Source organism: Mirounga leonina, unplaced genomic scaffold (assembly GCF_011800145.1).
Source record: "Mirounga leonina isolate KUSES-001 unplaced genomic scaffold, KU_Mleo_1.0 Mir_127, whole genome shotgun sequence".
Classification (NCBI taxonomy): domain Eukaryota; kingdom Metazoa; phylum Chordata; class Mammalia; order Carnivora; family Phocidae; genus Mirounga; species Mirounga leonina.
In genome coordinates this window covers 31,391,168-31,409,615 of record NW_023270316.1, presented here as the reverse complement: position 1 = coordinate 31,409,615, position 18,448 = coordinate 31,391,168, and the positions used below count along the sequence as shown (strand labels likewise).

Below are 18,448 nucleotides of genomic sequence, written 5' to 3'. Positions count from 1 at the left end.
ATTTTTTAATAATTTAATGAAATACGTAATTTTTAGCAATTTTGGATTCCTCTACCAGAACTGAAAAACTGAGGATGTGAACTCTTTATTATGCCTCTTCTGAAAGACTCAAGAATAAACTGTAAAAATTTGATCTTTTCCAATTATATTGTGTTCATTTAGCATTAGGTAGACATAAAAATGACTAGACTAAACATTTAGAATTATTACTTCTAATGTTTAACATCTTAACATGTTCATTTATTTATTAAAAATAATAGTAAGCTGACACTTGGGCTATAAAATAGTGGGTAACAGCTTTCCTGCCTAAGACCTTTATAAGGTGGTTAAAGTAAAACAGCCATAATATAGTAATGTACCATCCCATTTTTTATGTTCTACAATATAAAAACATAGCCAGATACAAACACACACACACACACACACACACAAACTTAAAGGGTGGAACTCATTCAGCAAAGTGTACTTTTTTCATTTTTTCCTCTTATATAAGCTTACATTGGAAGACATAATGAGTAAAAAGGGCTAAAATCACCTATAGATAACCTGATAAGAGTTTGGGCAAAAATTGTATCTTCATCTTTAAAAAGAAATGATCATAATTTTTACCTTATAGGGTTACTGTGAGGATCTATGGCATCTATAGTTTAGAACATCTGTTACATAATAGTAATCACACAATATTAGCTATTACTATTATTCACTGGTGAACATATAAAGATACTTGTGTGAACATATTTACAGCATAGTTTATAAATGTAGGAAAGTAGAAACAACCTAAATATACAATAATATATATATTTATGGTACATCTATTTAAGAAATAACTTGCCTTGAAAAATGATATAGATACATACTTATTGGGTGGTTAGATGCCCAAAATATATGGATAGTGAAAATAGCAGCATGAAGAGTATGATCCCTTTTTGTAAAAAAAAAAACCAAAATGCTAAAAAATTTTAACAAATTGCTAAAGGCCAAGTATAGGCTAATATGAAACTATAAAATTGCTGTAAGGGGCCCCAAAAGGGAAGCTCTCATTCACTCCACAGACCTCACTGGTACTTATAAGATAGGCTAGGGACAGGACTAGAGAGAGCCCTAAGGTACAAACCTGAGGAAGGGAGCAGTTTCTACTTTGGTTAAGGCTCTAAGCCTTGGTTCTTCTCCCCTACAGAACAAAACCTAAAGATGCTAGGACAAAACACTTTCTTTGGGGAAGGGAATAGATAAAACCACCTTTTTGGGGAAGGAGCAGAAAACTATGAGAGAAATTGCTGGAGGAGGAAAGCCTGATCCTTGATACCGGGATAAACAGCCTAACTATAATGGTAGAAGCAATGGCTAAACCAGAACAATAAAGAATATCTCCACCTTCCCACCATTAAAGACCAGCAAGCACCAATAAACAAGTGTCAAAAGTGTGAGAGTGAGTCAAGAACAAGGAGAGAGACCTCTGAGCACACTCTCTGAGAAAAAGCCTAAAGCTTTGGGTGGAACAAGAACATTGAAAAAGAAAGCATCCAGCAACCCAGCTGCTACCCTAAGCACAAAGTAATGCTAGATGAATTTTAAGCTGATAGGGTGCTAAGGTTAACCATAGCACAGTAAAACACAAACAGCTCAACTCCTGACCAGATTGATTCAATTCCACACATTAAATGTCTAGCAGAAGAGGTATGCCCATTCCAAGGCATAAATAGTATTTACCCCAGTCTGCTCTTACACAAGATGTATAGCTTTTAACCAAAAATTACAAGACAAAGAAGAAAGAAGAAAAATAACAATACACTGTTATTAGACAAAGCAGTCAACAGAATCAGAGTCAGATATGATCCAGATATTGGACCTGTCAGATGTAGTTTGAAGTGACTATAATTAATATGTTAAAGACTCATGTGAACAAAGTGGACATGTACTAACAAAAAGGGAGTATCAGCAGAGAGTTGGAAACTATAAGAATCAAATGGAAATGCTAGTAATGAAAAATATGGTATCAGAGATGAAGAATGCCTTTAATGGCTTCACCAACCAGTAGACTAGACAAAATTGAGGGGAGAATCAGTAAATATGAATACAGATCACTAGAAATTACTCATACAGAACCACAAAAATATACTGCTGGTGGTGGGGGGTACTCGGGGCATCTAAGAGTTGTAGGGCAATTTCAAATGATCGGATACATGAAAGGAGAATCCTAGAAGGAAAGGAGAGGTGGGGGTGAGATGGAGACGTGGGACAGAAAAAATATTTCAAGATCTAATGGCTGTTTTTCAATTTCAAAGAATAATTAAAGACCTCAAACCACAGCTTCAAGAATCTCAAAGAACCAAGTATAGGCTAGACTAAACATTTAGAATTATTACTTCTAATGTTTAACATCTTAACATGTTCATTTATTTATTAAAAATAATAGTAAGCTGACACTTGGGCTATAAAATAGTGGGTAACAGCTTTCCTGCCTAAGACCTTTATAAGGTGGTTAAAGTAAAACAGCCATAATATAGTAATGTACCATCCCATTTTTTAAATATCCCCACCCTCTGAAAATCAAACACACATAGGCATAGTATAGGCTAATATGAAAATCAAACACACATATACACTGAAATGCATAATATTCAAACTGCTATAAATGAAAGGTAAGTAGAAAATGTTCAAGGCAGCCAGAAGAAAAAGACAAGTCAGATACAAAGGAACAAAGATAAGAATTACAGCAGGCTTCTCATCAGAAAGTATGCAAGCCAGAACACCATGGAATGATATTTTTAAAGTGTTGAAAAAATTAAATGAAACAAAAATATCTTTCAAAACTAAAGGATACATTGAAACAAACTATTCAAAACTAAAGGACACATTGAAACAAACAAAAACAGAATTCATTAGCAACTTACCTTCACTACAATTTGGAACTACACAAAGACTTGGGGAGTGCTGGAAATGGAACAAGGGAAGGTAAATATAAAATAAATTTTGTGATTTAAAAAAATTGCTTTAGAAGATAATTGTCTAAATAAAAATGGTAGCTATGCATTATAAATTTATAGCATAGATTAAAATATATGGCATTAGCACAAAGGATGGGAGAAAGAATTTGGAATACTACCATAAGGCTTTTAGATGACATGTGATGTGGTGTAATATTATTTGAAGGTACACCATGACTAAAGATACATATTTAAACCCAAGGACAATTACTGAAAAAGATAGAAATATAAACAATAAGACAATAGTACATATAAAATGGAATCATAGAAATAATCCAAAAAAAGGCAAAGAAGGAACAAACAACAGATGGAGAAAGTAGAGAGCTGACAAGATGATAGGTTTTAAGTCAACCATATCAATGATTACATGAAATTAATAAAATATAAATGGTCTGAATGTAAACCCACAAATTGAAAGAAAGATTATAACATTAGTAAAAAAGCAAAACTCAATTATCTGTGTCTACAAGAGAGTCACTTTAAATATAAAGACATGGATGGGGCGCCTGGGTGGCTCAGTCGTTAAGCGTCTGCCTTCGGCTCAGGTCATGATCCCAGAGTCCTGGGATCGAGTCCCGCATCGGGCTCCCTGCTCCGCGGGAAGCCTGCTTCTCCCTCTCCCACTCCCCCTGCTTGTGTTCCTGCTCTCGCTCTCTCTCTCTCTCTCTGTCAAATAAATAAATAAAATCTTAAAAAAAAAAAAGTTATAAATATAAAGACATGGAAAGATTAAAATTAAAATAATGGGAAAAGATATACAATGCAAACACCAATCAAAAGAAAGCTGGAATAATTATATTGAAATTAGATGAAGTAGACTTCAGAACCAGGAATATTTAACAGTGATAAGGACATTCTAAGGATAAGGAGATCAATTCACCAATAAGACATACCATACAGTTTGTGTATGTAGCTGAAAATAGAGCCTCTAAATATATGAGGCAAACACTGAGAAAACAGAAGGGAGAAATAGACAAACCCACAAATAGAGTTGGATATTTCAACACTCTTCTCAGTAATCAGTAGAACAAGTAGACCCAGAAAATTAGTAAGACCTTAACATAGAAGACCTTCACAACATTGTTAAACAACTTGGCCCTATTAACATTTATGAATATTCCATCCCAAAACAGCTTAATTGACATTCTTTTCAAATACACATGGAATGTTCACCAGGATACACCATATCCTGGATCAAGAAATTAACAATTTTCTTAAAAGTTGAAATCATACAAAGAATGTTTTCTGGACTAATGGAATTAAATTAGAAATCAGTAACAAAAAATATCTGGAAAATTCCCAAATATTTAGAAGTGAAACACTATACTTTTAAATAGTTCATGGATCAAAGAGGAAGTCACAAAGGAAATTAGAAAACATTTTAAATTGAATAAAAATTTTAAAAAATCGAAATATACAGGTTTCAGCTAAAGCAGGAATTAGAAATCTCTAACATTAAATGCTTATAGAAGAGAAAAAATCAGGAGTTACAGAAAAATCTATAGCACTAAATGCTTACAGTAGAAAAGGCAAGGATTCAAGAGAAATCCATAGTATTAAGTGCTTATAGTAGAAAAGAAAAGAGGCTTCAAGTCAGTGATCTAACATTTTAAGATAGTAAAAGAAGAGCAAATTAAACCCAAATCAAACAGAAGGCAGAAATAATAAAGATAAAAGCAGAAATCAATGAAATTCATTATTGTACTAAAGATCCTGGCAGTAAGGCAAGAAGAAGAAAGAAAGGGCATATGGGTTAGAAAGGAAGAAATAAAACTGTATTCATAGCATGATTTAAAAAAAATTTTTTTTAAATTTTATTTTGTTAGTCACCATACATTCCATCATTAGTTTTTGATGTAGTGTTCCATGATTCATTGTTTGCATATAACACTCCATAGCATGATTTTTTATATAGAAAATTGTTTATTTAAAAATGGGGGATGGAGACTGTATTTGAAATGTTAATGTCAAAAGACAAGGAAAGACTATTGGAAATATTCCAGGTTAAAGAATACTAAAAAGACATGGCAAGTAAATTCATTGTACCTGTTCCTAGATTAGGTCACAAGGGAAAATGCTCTAAAAGAAATGAATAGATCAACTAACAAATTAAAATATGGACACACTAGACAAGATATTAAAGCAGTGTAAAATTATGAAGGTGATAACTACACTGCTGTTATGTAAGAGAATTCTCTTATAGAAATACTGAAGTATTAGGGGTAAAGGACCATGATATATGTAACTTACCCTAAACCCCCAAATGGTTCAGGAAAAAAATTACATAGAGAGAGAGTGTAAATGCAGAGGACAAAACGAATGGGGGGGGGGGTAGGATGTCATGGGCAAAGATTTCAGTGTTTCCTGTGCTATTTTTGTTTTTGTAACTTTATAAGCTTGAGGGTTTTTGTGTGTTTGTTTTTTGTTTTTAAGTTCTTAAAAGGTTTTTCAAAAATGCCAAAAGAAGAGGGCCATTACACTTGAAGGGAAACTGCTTTTCTCCCAGTAAGCAACTGTGAGGGATTAGGTAAGGTCTGCTTATAGGAAGAGTACGTTTGCTTGCTTCTTGTTATAAAACACGTTTCCCCAAACTCAATGTTCCTCTCCTGGAATGCAGCTCACCTCCTGTGCAGCCATCCATCTAGGCCTTCTGTGTCGCCCTCCTGTGAGCGCAATGCAAACCTATAGACGATTATGCTCCTGGCTGTGCTGGAAGTCAAGCCCTTTTTCTCTGACCCAGGAGTCTCAAGTCTTCTTCCAGCATCCCTGGAAAAGTAACAGGCCAGCTCTTTTGATTGAAAGGGTAAAATCAAATCCCAGACCCGATGGTCTGGTTCTGTGAACATGTCTTCCTTGTCCCTGTTTTCTGTTCTTTTTCTCACACTGAATTCTTTGCCAGGAATCCCTTTCCAATTTCACCTCCCCAAATCTTACACATTCTACTTCTAGCTTAGTAATCTCTCCCTCCCAGATGCTTAGAAGATTGTTGTTTTGTTCCACTGATCATTAGTCATCTCTCTTTCCCTTTCTTTCTTTACTCCATTTCTTTTCCCTCTTCATCCATTTTTCTTCTTTTCCCCATTCTCTCCTTCCCTTTCTTTCTGCTATTTTAATGTAATCAGATTGAATATGACAAACTTCTGATTAGACCATGTCTGTGAGAGCAGACAGTTTATTCCTGTATAGAGCCAAGAGGATTTATTTATGCATTTCTGATTGACTGGTTCTTATTAAGAGCCACTAAAATGTTCACAAACATGTTTTTTAAACCCTCACCACAGTGATAGCTTTTATTTTAGGTTAGTGTACTGTTTACATAGATTGAAAGTACTAAGTAGGATCACAGAATTTTCAGAAATTTTCTAGATTTTCCTAGAAATCATTCAGGGAGAAACCCTTCATTTTCCTAAAGATAATAGGTCATGGTTAGTGATTGCTATCGCTTCCCAAGGACTCATAACACTATTCTTATTGCTGCTTCTCACTATGGTTATAAACACTTATAATTTTTTCATACTGCCTTAAATTTTTATTTCATGTACTGGTAATATTTTTTGGAGGTAGCAATCATAAAATTATCATTTGGGTTACCATTAATAAGTGACTTATTGTAAGCATGTGCATTTTGTGGAAAACTGTTGGGCCATATCCAACCTTTGTGGTGTAATTATGTTTGAAACCATGATTCTCAAAATACTAATTTTAAGAGGATTGTACCTCTCATTAGAATCTGGTCTATTAAATTAGTTATAAAATGTTTCTCTTGGAAAATTAGGCTATACATCAAGGTGATTCTACACAATGGATTCTAGAACCAGATTTCCTGTATCTGACTCCCATCCCTGCCACTTGCTAGTACAATGGGCTCGGTTGTACTAATTAACCTCTATGTTTTCTGATTCCTCATTTGTAAAATGGGAATATGGTACCTATCTCATGGGTTACTGAGAGTTAATTAAATGAATTGATAATGTAAAGTGCTTTTTAAAAGAGTGCCCAGGACAAAATAAGTGGTACGTATTTTAACAAAACACTATTGATTAGTAAAAGATGGCTAATAGGCTATGATAGTTTCCATTTAACTTGTCAGCCTAAGTAAGAGGATACTTTATGCAGGTCATCAGCTTTGGAGGATTTTGCTTTACTCCTCTTTATATTTTAAAGTCCCACCCCCCCACTTACAGCTTATTCTCACTAAAGAATTCTTTTCACAGTGCCTATCACCATCTTGTTTTTTTCTACACATTATTCTTTGTGTTTTGTATGTGTTACATGTTGTGTGTTCTGTGTGTGTGTGTTCCTGTTAAATGATTTGATGTGATAATTCCATTTTAGTGGCTTTTAAATAATTCCACGAGTCTGTGCTACACAAATGAGAATAGGTAAATATTTTAGATGTGTACTTACAGAAGCTATGGCATATAACCTTATACCTTAGTTATATATTTCCACTTTATCCAGTTTTAACCAACATTCACATATGATCCTTTTCTAGATTATGGTTGATTAAAAGTACTAGACCACATAAATACAAGTATGACCATACGTTGCTTTTAAGAATAAATGATCGCCCAGTAACGTGGTCTAAGTAAAATGTTCTCTTTTTTAATTATGTAGTCCTCCTCGTCATCCTCATCACAGCCTCATTCTAGCCACTGCAGAACGAAGGCCTCATCATTGTGTCACCATGCATCCCTGCCCTGGGTCAAACGTAACCATGTAGGCCCTGCAAAGGCTACCAGTCCATCTCTCCGTCTTCGTCGCTGGCGACCCTTCTTACGCCTACCATCTATGGGTCTCCATTCTGTTGTAAGTGTAGTCAATCTTCCATCTCTTCTTCCAGTGACAAGGATAGTCCATTTTTTCCCTTACACTTCTTCAGTCTTCAAAGTGCTTTTCTCTTGGTTCACTCAACCATTAGCTTTTTCTCCCCCAATAAGATTGCAAGCATACCTTTATGCTTTGCAGTCTAGCTTGACTTTCACCAGTGCCTTGGTGAACATTCATCTTCCCACTCCATATCCCGCCAGCATAAGGATGCCTGCCTTTTGATGAGTACTGATCGACATTCATGATAATGTTTAAGTTCCTGTCTGTTGTTAAAGTAAATATGTATTCTCTTAACCTTCATCTCTCTGATTTCATTTAGTTGACCCAGGTCAGCCAATGCTGTGTACCTTCTGAGTTCTTTGCCATCTCTTTATTTTTTTCATGTTTCTGAACATGACTGTAGTCTCTTGTCATACTCTGGGGTCACTTTACTTACTCTTTCCTTAACCTAATCCTTCATGGTGTAGGGTGTTTCATCTAAGCTATTTTATTCCCTGAGGTGTCTCAGGTACTTGGTTTAATCTTGATCCAATCTTCCCTGCCTATTCAGTTTCTAAAGATCTTTTTCCAAGTAGGAGGTGAAGATTTTCTCCTTATGAATTGCTTCCCATAAATTTTATGATTTCTCCTTCTTAGGTTGATAATATTAACAAACTATTAAAAAAGTACATTTGTTCTTATAATCTTGCTAATTATCTTAAATGTTGAGACTGATGATGGAATTCTAATAATTCTCATGATTGAAATAAACTGTAGGGTTAGGCAACTCCAGCTCTTTTCTTTCTGATATTTTAGACTGTTAATAGCAATGACTGTGGTTTGGCAGAGCCTACTTAGAAATGCTATATTTGAAAGATTTGGTGTATGCTATCCATTTATAAGAAACTTGATGCTTCTGGAAATCATCATAACTTTTGAAGCCAGAGGAAGTCTGATTCCTTATATATTTAATGATAAAAAAATTAAAAGTTGGTGTCAAACATTCTTTCTTTCCCCTTATTTACTCTTCCAGAGCTAGACTCAAACTGTGAAGTAGAGTCTTGACATGTTTCCTTAAATATCTGTTTCCACCAAATGTCAGTATGGTCATCAAAATAGCCTTTCATTTATGCTGAATATCAATCAATAAACTGCTGTCTATTTCATTTTCCCCATTGGATCACAACATGCATTTGCCATTTTTATTCATTTATCGATTTAGTATCTGTTGCTTCCCTACTGTGCCATACACTGTTTGGCATAGTAGGAGACATAAGGTGAATTATATGATCAGAGTAAAACCCTAATTTTGTAAATACTAACTTGGGCACAATTGACTCTAAATATGACTGATTCCTTTGTACTTTTAAAATATTCTAAATAAAAGTGAACATACCATAAAATTGGTGTTTCCAGTTTTATATGATTTTACATAATTTTGATCTTTGCTCTCCATATTAATTTTGTTGCTTTATGGCTTCATAAGTATTTTCGTAGCATAGCATGGATTCTAAAACTACCCCACCTGAGTTTGAAACCAGATTCCATCACTTACTAACTGTTGAACAGTTTTCTTGAGAATAAATGAGTATATTACCTATCTCATAGAGTTTATGTAACAATTAATTGGTCAGTACATTTAAGGTACTTAAAACAGTGCCAGTGCCTGGCATATATTAAGTGCCATATTAGTAGAAATTAAATTTAAACTGTCATTTTCAACAATTTGAAATTTATATTTAGTATTTAATTAATTTCTCTCATTGATTTGTTACATTATTTTTAACTGTTTGAGATAATAATAAGTGTTGTATTGTAAATTAGGGAACTTCATAAAAAATAATACATAAAAATAAATGTAGTCAACATGATCCAGTCTATAGCTTCTGGTTTCTGCCTTCTTGGTCATGTTTTGAAATTGAAGACTTTGCCTTTTATGTATTGTTCTTGTTTTTAGTGGAACAATTTTTAAGCAGTTAGATAACTGCAAATTTCACACTCTCAGACTAATGAAGTTGATCAAACGGCAAGGCTCCCAGTAGGTACCAAGGTTTTGTGGAAGGCTTAGAAGTTTTTAGCTTTACTTACCTTTTATAATAAAGTTTGAAGGCTTTTCATGCCCTCTTTAGAGTTTTATATTTTTAGTATGCACTTTTGGATAAAAGGTATAATGACTCACCATTATGAGTCACTAACATTACTGATTTCTTTTATTTGTGATAATGTAGTATTAATATTGTGACGTTACATAATGCTTTTATAGCACTTAACAATTTACAAAATATTTTCATGCATTTCATTTAAATTTTAAAACAGATAAGAAACCCAGTGTACACAGGGATCGGGTATATATTCAGGTCTCTGACCCTCACTTGTACTCCTTTATCCTCTAGCATGGTTGTATTTACTGACAAAATATGAAAAATAGAAGCTATAAGATGTATTCTTCTTAAGAAGAGATGGTGTTAAAATCATTTATAATTTTTTAAAATGCAATAGCTCAAAAAAATTAAAATACTTGATACCCTGTTGGAGAATTGTCTTAAAATGAGTAAAACAAAACTCTTTTCTAGTTGGGTAAAATATCATTTCTAGTATTTTTTTGTTATAGAACTGAATTTATAATTTGTAGAATTGCCTAGGTTTAGCCTTGAAAAATTGGATTCTCTTCTGGTCATTAGTAAAACGATATTGGATTTGAGTGATCACTAATATTTTTTGATTCTCTGACCAGGAAAGTAAGGAAATTCATTATCACTATCTTTAAATATTTGAAGAAGTATCCTGTTCAAGAGGGATTAGGCTTTTTCTAAGATAATGGAAAATACCGGGAGACATATATTAGTCTCGGTATGAAGGATAACTGCAGCAAAACTGTCCAAAGACAGAACGGACTGCCTCCGAACCTAGTGCCAGTCCCCCGTTCTCCTAGGGGCCACTGCAGATGGGGCTGCACGGGGGAGGAGTCTACTACTGGAGCAGCAGAAGTAGATCATTTTGTTTCCTACCAACAGTGGAATTTTTTCATTCTAAATTGAAGTTAAGGAGAGCTAGTTTGTCACATTAATGTTATGTTGAGATTCTCCCATTCATAATTGGAGGGAAATAATCTCTGAAGAATAATGTGAGATTAGATGAGTCACTCTATCTGTACATGTTTTAGAAACATTCAGTAAATCCAAAATAGTAATGTTTATTCTGTCGCTTTCAATTTTTTCCTTCTGAAAACTTCTTAAAACTACTTTAAAAAAAACTACTTAAAATTATAAAATTATCTGAAGGTGAAAAAAGTATAAACTGTACATTTCAGACACTATTATGTTATAGGATGTTAATATGAAATGTGATTTGACTTATGCCTCTTCAAAATGTTTGCCTCTAAAATTTGCACTTGCGTTTAATAGTGATTGTGTTTTATTTCAAACCATTTAAGATTTGAGATATAGCTAATGTACATTAGTGTTAACTGTGCAGCTTATTGTGTGTCATAGACAGTGCCATTTAATCATGTATTGATTTTGGGTAACTTATTTACATTTCTAAGAAATGTAGCAGATATTGTTTAATGCAGATAGAATTTGGTAAACTAAAAAAAAAAAAACAAAAAAAAAACTAGGTGTAATTTAATTTTAATTTCAAGTAGTTCACTAAGAAAGCAGCCAAAAAAATCATAGGTTACAGTTAATTGCACTTTAATTTGCATTTATCTTCCCCCCCCCTTTTACTCTTTTGGGCTGGTTTCCTGCATTTATTCATTTTTAAACTTTTTGAATCTATAATGAATAATGAGACTTATTTTATTCTAAGACATATTACATTGTTCAAAAAAGATTATCAAGTTCAAATCATTAAGGAAAGAATTCACTTTCTTGGTGTCTTAAAATTCAGCTTGAAAAGAGTTTCTTTAACTGTTTATGTTATAAATTTTTTTAACCTTTCTTATTTCAAATACCAAAAATTAGACAAATGAGTTCATGCATTCATTTCATTCAGCAAGTATGCATTATGTATCTACTAGGTACCAGGTGTTACGCTAGGCACCAGGGCTTCCAAGGTTCAACGATATTAAAGGTGTTTAGATCAGTTGAGATTAAGAAAGATAGGCTTTTAGCTGATGTTTTCCTGGTTAATGGGTGAGGACATTGTCATAAATGTGGTCATGTTCATTCTTTGTCTACCATATCAAAGATTAATAAACCTTGAATTATATTGGATAAATGTTCTCTCATGCCATTTCATATTTGTATGTGTTTACATGTACTTGATTGATTTGACTACTAACATGCATAATATGTATTTTTCCCTCCTATTTCAGGCACCAAGTATAGATGAAAAAGTAGATCTTCATTTTATTGCATTAGTTCATGTAGATGGGCATCTCTATGAATTAGGTAAGAACTATTTAAATTTACTCTGGGGAGGTAAATGATAAATGGGAAAGTCTCTATATTAACAGGACTGTTGGCATTTATTGTGTTTAATATTAATTGCCCTTTAACATTGAGTAGGCATAATGAAAGTTTTCCATTTAAGATTTTTTACTAGAAAAAAATAATTTTTTTGATTGTTTAAGCAAGTTATAATTCAAAGAAGTGTGCATACCACCTTTGTATTTCAAGCAAAGCAGAGAAGTAAAAATCATAGGAAACTACTATAGATCACTTCAGCGTTCTTTTTTTTTTAAAGATTTTATTTATTTGACAGAGACACAGTGAGAGAGGGAACACAAGCAGGGGGAGAGGGAGAAGCAGGCTTCCCGCTGAGCAGGGAGCCGGATGCAGGGCTGGATACCAGGACCCTGGGATCATGACCCGAGCCAAAGGCAGATGCCTAACGACTAAGCCACCCAGGCACCCCGGATTCCTAATAAATACTAAAGGAATATTGAGCAAGAACTATTGAGTTAGTGAATAGAAAACAGTGATTATATATAATGTATGGTGATTAACATAACATAATAAAAAAATATTTGTGATAGAAAATGCTAGCAGTTATTAAAACACACACACACACAATACTTGCTAATACAGAGAACATATATTATGTATAGTTATTTGTGATTTGGCAATATAGAATCACCTATGTAATGAAATAGTAATCTTCAGGGGCTTGATCATATATTTCTCTTGCCCTGCAGTATTCCCAGATTCTTGAAACATGCTCTCTACTTATCTGAGAGCTTTGGCCTTTAAAGTACATTCACCTCTGTCCATTACCTCTAAACTCAGTCATGATGAGAGGTAAATAAATTTTGAAGGAACACACACACACACACACACAAAGAAAACAGTGATTAAGAGAACAGCCTAGGTTTTTAAGAAAAAAAAAAAATCATTTTGAAGTGACCTTATTTGTTTAAAAATAAGGCTATATGATTGTAGACATGTGCAAGTTAATTACTACAGGACAATTATTCCACAAAGGATAGTGGTTATCTTTAATATATTTATTCCATACTAAATTGTAAGGTTAACTGGTAAAAGGAACTGAGTTATTCATCTTTTGGTTGTCACCTCTTCCTTTTCCTTAGGACTTCATGTCATTAATGGCATATGTAGGAGGGGAGAAGTAACATATTTTTAAATAGATAAAATTACCCTTTATGGATAAATTAGAACAATGGGTTTGGAAGTGAATTCAGAACTGATTGAATCATCAGATTAGAAAACTAATAACTAACAATTTATTGTCTACCTGGAGTAACAGGAATACTCTGAAACATTAAAAAATTTTTATTTTGAAATAATTTTAAATTTTTATAAAAATTATAGAAATTGTATACAGAGTTCCCATAAACCCTTTACTCAGATTCCCCAGATTCAGTTAATATGTTTGAACCATTTGAAAATAAATTGCAGACACAATGCCCCATTATTCTTTAATATTTCTGTATGTATTTCTTCAAAACAGGTGGATACTGTCTTACATAACTGTAGTATGACTGTCAAAATCAGGGAATTAACATCGATCCATATTACAATTGAATTCACAGACTCTATTCAAATTATTCTGATTTTTACAATGTCCTCTATAGGTTTGGAATCCAATCCAGGATTGTGTGTTGTATTTAGTTGTCACATTTGTCTCCTTTAATCTGGAATGGTTCCTCAATCTTTTCTTTTCTCTCATGTCTTTGACATTTATTTTTAAGTGTACAGAGCAGTTACTTTGAGATTATTTTTCAATTTGGGTTGTCTGATATTTCCTCATGATTTATCCATTTTTGGCACATACACCACAGAAGTGGTGCTATGTTCTCAGCACATCATTTCAGGAGACTCATGATGTTGATTTGTCCCATCACTGGTGATGATGACCTTTATCATTTGGTCTAGGTGGTATCTGCATTTCTCCATTATAAAGTTAACAAGTTTGTTAAACTTGTTAATATGTTATAGTTATTAATTAGTAAGTAATGAATAAATATTTTATCAGGAGATACTTTGAGCTTATGTAAATGTGGTTTCTCATTAAGCCTTTATCAGATTTAGCATCCATTAATGATTTTTAATTGATTATCACTATGATGGTTGCCAAATGGTGCTTTAAAAAAAAAAATTCCTCCACCATTTCCTTTTTCCCTTATTCATTCATTAATGTCAGAATGGACTCATGGATTCATATTTCACTCAAAAGGTTACATACAGTTGATTATCATAATTTATTTTGATGCTTAAATTTTCCCCAAATTGGCCTTGAAGGGAACCCCCTCAAGCTGGCCCTTTTGTCTTTTTGATATGTTTCTCTCATTCTTCAAGCACTTTCTCACTGTCAGGTAGAATAAGACTAGACTCATCTTTGATTTTATGTGCCCTGGCCCTGTTATTCAGTTGCTTCTCCATAGAGCCCTGGTTCCTTTTAGTGGAAAATGATATTTAGAACCAATATCTGGGTGGTAGGTATGCTCATTGCTACTAAGATATCATTGCTTCTAGGCCCTTTCAGAGGACAAAGGTAGGAAATGTTTGTATGTATTAGAAAATACACTCACATACATATATGTGAATATGAGTATAGACACACCCACAATTATATCTGTTTATATATTTAAAAGCATTCTAGAGGGGAGGGGGGTGGGAGGATGGGTTAGCCTGGTGATGGGTATTAAAGAGGGCACGTATTGCATGGAGCACTGGGTGTTATACACAAACAATGAATCATGGAACACTACATCAAAAACTAATGCTGTAATGTATGGTGATTAACATAACAATAAATTTTTTTTAAAAAGCATTCATTTCCATTAACACTTCTTTTTTTTGTTTTTTTTTAAGATTTTATTTATTTGCGAGAGAGACAATGAGAGACAGCATGAGAGGGAGGAGGGTCAGAGGGAGAAGCAGACTCCCTGCTGAGCAGGGAGCCCAACACGGGACTTGATCCCGGGACTCCAGGATCATGACCTGAGCTGAAGGCAGTCGCCCAACCAACTGAGCCACCCAGGCGCCCTTCCATTAACACTTCTAAATCTAATAGTATATAGTTTATTCTAGTGTTCTCCATTACCCTTCATGTATTTCTTGACTTATCCATTCCTCTTGTATATAAACAAGCTCTTAGCCACCCCAGCCTAAAACTCAGACCCAAACACAATGCTCCCTGCACCTCCCCCCGACTTGCCCCCAACTGATCCTTGCCTGGCCAGGCCCAGACAGAGCAACAACTCTGCAAAGTGGGGACCCACCTTCTTTCTGATATTGTGCAAATTCCTGAACTCCGCTCTTTCTCCTCAGTCTCCTCATTAAGACTGTTGTGCTCTGCGTGGGTTTCCAATTCATGAACTGGCAGAAAGCTATCACTGTTGAGCTCACATAAAAGCTACCTATTTCCTGATGTTTAAGAACAACTGTTTCAGCTATTTCCTCCAGCTTTTTCGTTGTTTCCAGTGGAAGGCCTCATCCAGTACCAGTTATTCCAACCTGGCTGGAGGTGGAAGTAGCCTCAGTATTATTTCTTCACTTCCCACAAGGAAGATCAGAATTTAGCTTTCCTGTGTCACTCTTGTTCCTCACCCACCCTCCCAATCATGAAATAGATTATTTCCTTTCTCCCGGTTCTGTTGTAGTTATATTACTATGACCACGGAGATATTTATTCTCAGCTGAGCCATAATTAATGTACTTTTTAAAAAACTTGGGGTGCCTGGGTGGCTCAGTTGGTTGAACGTCTGATTCAGGTCATGATCTCAGGGCCCTGGGATTGAGCCCCGCATCGGGCTCCCCACTCAGCAGCAAGTCTGCTTATCCCTCTTCCTTTCCCTCTGTGATCTCTCTTGTTCTCACTCTCTCAAATAAATAAATAAAAATAAATACATTTTTATTTCTCCAGTTTTAATAATTGTCTCATTTTGCCTTTTGGTTTGTTTGGTTAATCTTCCCTCATATTTTTCTTTCACTGTGGTATCTACCAGCCCAGCTCTATCACTGTGTATGTATATGGATTCAGACATTTTTACTACATTTGGAAGCCATGGAATTATAGAAGGGATTGTGTTTTGTTTTTGTTGTTTTTTTTTTAAAGATTTTATTTATTTATTTGAGAGCGAGCGAGAGAGAAACAGCATGAGAGGGGAGAGGGTCAGAGGGAGAAGCAGGCTCCCCGCTGAGCCGAGAGCCCAATGTGGGACTCGATCCCAGGACCCTGGGATCATGACCTGAGCCAAAGGCAGTCGCTTAACCAACTGAGCCACCCAGGCGCCCAGGATTGTGTTTTATGGATTGAACTTGAAGTGCCACATTTTTTCTTTTAAGAATTTAATAGAGAGAGAGCAAGAGAGAGAACACGAGCAGGTTGGGGAGAGGGAGAAGCAGACTCCCCACTGATCAGGGACCCCAATGCAGGGCTCAATCGCAGGACCTGGGATTGACACTTAACCTACTGAACCACCCAGGTGCCCCATGAAGTGCCACTTAAAAGACATAAGAGATTTAGATTTGGATATAGAGTATCAGTTAACTTGGGTTAGGATGAGTTTATATAATACTGGACTTTTTCCTTTTTTCATAGCATTCATAAAGTAGTAGTTTATTCAAGATGTTTATAATTGTGTTTAATTAACATTGGTGGTCAGTGAAATAACCCTAGATTATTTAGATTGTTGGTATAGACCACTTACTGCCTTGCTGCTACACAATTAGTAGAAGTAATATATAAATCTTGTGGTGGCTCCCTTTCATTGGTATAAGCATGTCAGTCTTAGGAACCTTCTGATTTGAAATAAATGTTTCATATTCCTGAGGGTAGAAACTAGGGTTGTAGCTTTTTAAAAACTGACTTAGGAATTTTTCATTTTTTAAGGAAATTAAAGCCAATGTTTATTTCTTATAAATTCTGTTTATGAAGATAATTTAGGCTTTCAAACATGGAAGCAAGGTTCTAATAACATATAATGTAAAAAATACTGATAGGTAGCACATTTAAAATATTTGTTTTAGGATATTTTATTTTCAATATCTTTGAACTTCCGCCTCACTGTGGGAAGAGGAAAATGGAAGTTGGAAGTACATTATAAGCAGCTAAATGTTACAGCTCTTTGTTCACTTTCCACAGATGGACGGAAACCGTTTCCAATTAACCATGGGGAAACTAGCGATGAAACTTTATTAGAGGTAACAACAAAACTTGTTGGCCTACTTTAAGTGTTACTAATGTTCTTGTTATCTTTAAAATATCTCTAAAGAACTCTTAAATAACATTTTCTCTGAATTTGGATCCTTACACTCTTGAGAAAATCCAAAAAGAAAATTCTGAGTTAGTGTTAAAAATCTACAGCAAATGAAGAGATGTTCAGAGCTCTTTGTGTGAACAAGTATCAAATTTGAAAAAGGTAATAGTATTGAAGATTTGCACATCTTATCTCATATTTCACTGAATCCAAGATACCATCGTTTGTATCTTGATCCTGATTTTAGAGACTTTTAGATTTATGAACAAATTATGTGGCTAAGAAATAGTAATTTCCAAGTTAAAGGTTTCTTTAAAGTACTTTAAGAAAGAACACTTAACTATATCTTACAGTTTTGTACTAAGCAAATTAGGCTACCAACCATTCACTCTTCTGGTGTGTGCTTTAAATTATTTTGCATTTGGAAAAAGAAGTCTGATGTAAGGTTAGTATGAATTAGGAAAATGTGAAACACTTATTTATCATTTGAAAGGAAAACACATGTTTATAAAGTGAAAAACTACACATTTTTTCCCCATAGGATGCCATAGAAGTTTGCAAGAAGTTTATGGAACGTGACCCTGAGGAATTGAGATTCAACGCCATTGCTCTATCTGCAGCATAGCTGGTCAGTGATGGAAACACCCAATACTGTGTTATCTGCAACAAAAATTAAATTTCTGCTGCCATACACTAACTCAAAAATTTTGATATTTTCATTAACTTGACTGATTAAACTTTATGTGAATTAAACTTTGACTTAATCTGTGTTTTATTTCTGTTGCACATTAAAGCTGTCATTCTTTTCTCCCCTTTCTTTCTTGTGAACGACTTACCTTGTCTGAGGACTAGCGATAACTTTCTTACTCTCTTTTAAATTTCATGGGAGATTTTGTCTTGGGTACAGGTACAATTTCCATCTGCATAGTATAAATATATGATATATCACATATTTTGACATATTTCCTTAACAAGCAGTTGTGGAGCA

General features: G+C 34.4%; 1 protein-coding gene across 2 annotated transcripts in view; it reads left to right on the top strand.

Annotated features, from left to right (window-relative positions):
- Nucleotides 1–18,213, top strand: part of UCHL3 (ubiquitin C-terminal hydrolase L3) — a 43,601-nt gene extending 25,388 nt beyond the window's left edge. For both annotated transcript variants that reach the window (XM_035003229.1, XM_035003228.1), the window contains exons 7-9: nucleotides 12,112–12,187; nucleotides 17,346–17,404; nucleotides 18,002–18,213. In XM_035003229.1, the coding sequence (XP_034859120.1) occupies nucleotides 12,112–12,187; nucleotides 17,346–17,404; nucleotides 18,002–18,085 (219 nt within the window). In that variant the 3' untranslated portion in view covers nucleotides 18,086–18,213. The remainder of the gene's footprint in view (nucleotides 1–12,111; nucleotides 12,188–17,345; nucleotides 17,405–18,001) is intronic.
- The last annotated feature ends 235 nt before the right edge of the window (nucleotides 18,214–18,448 follow it).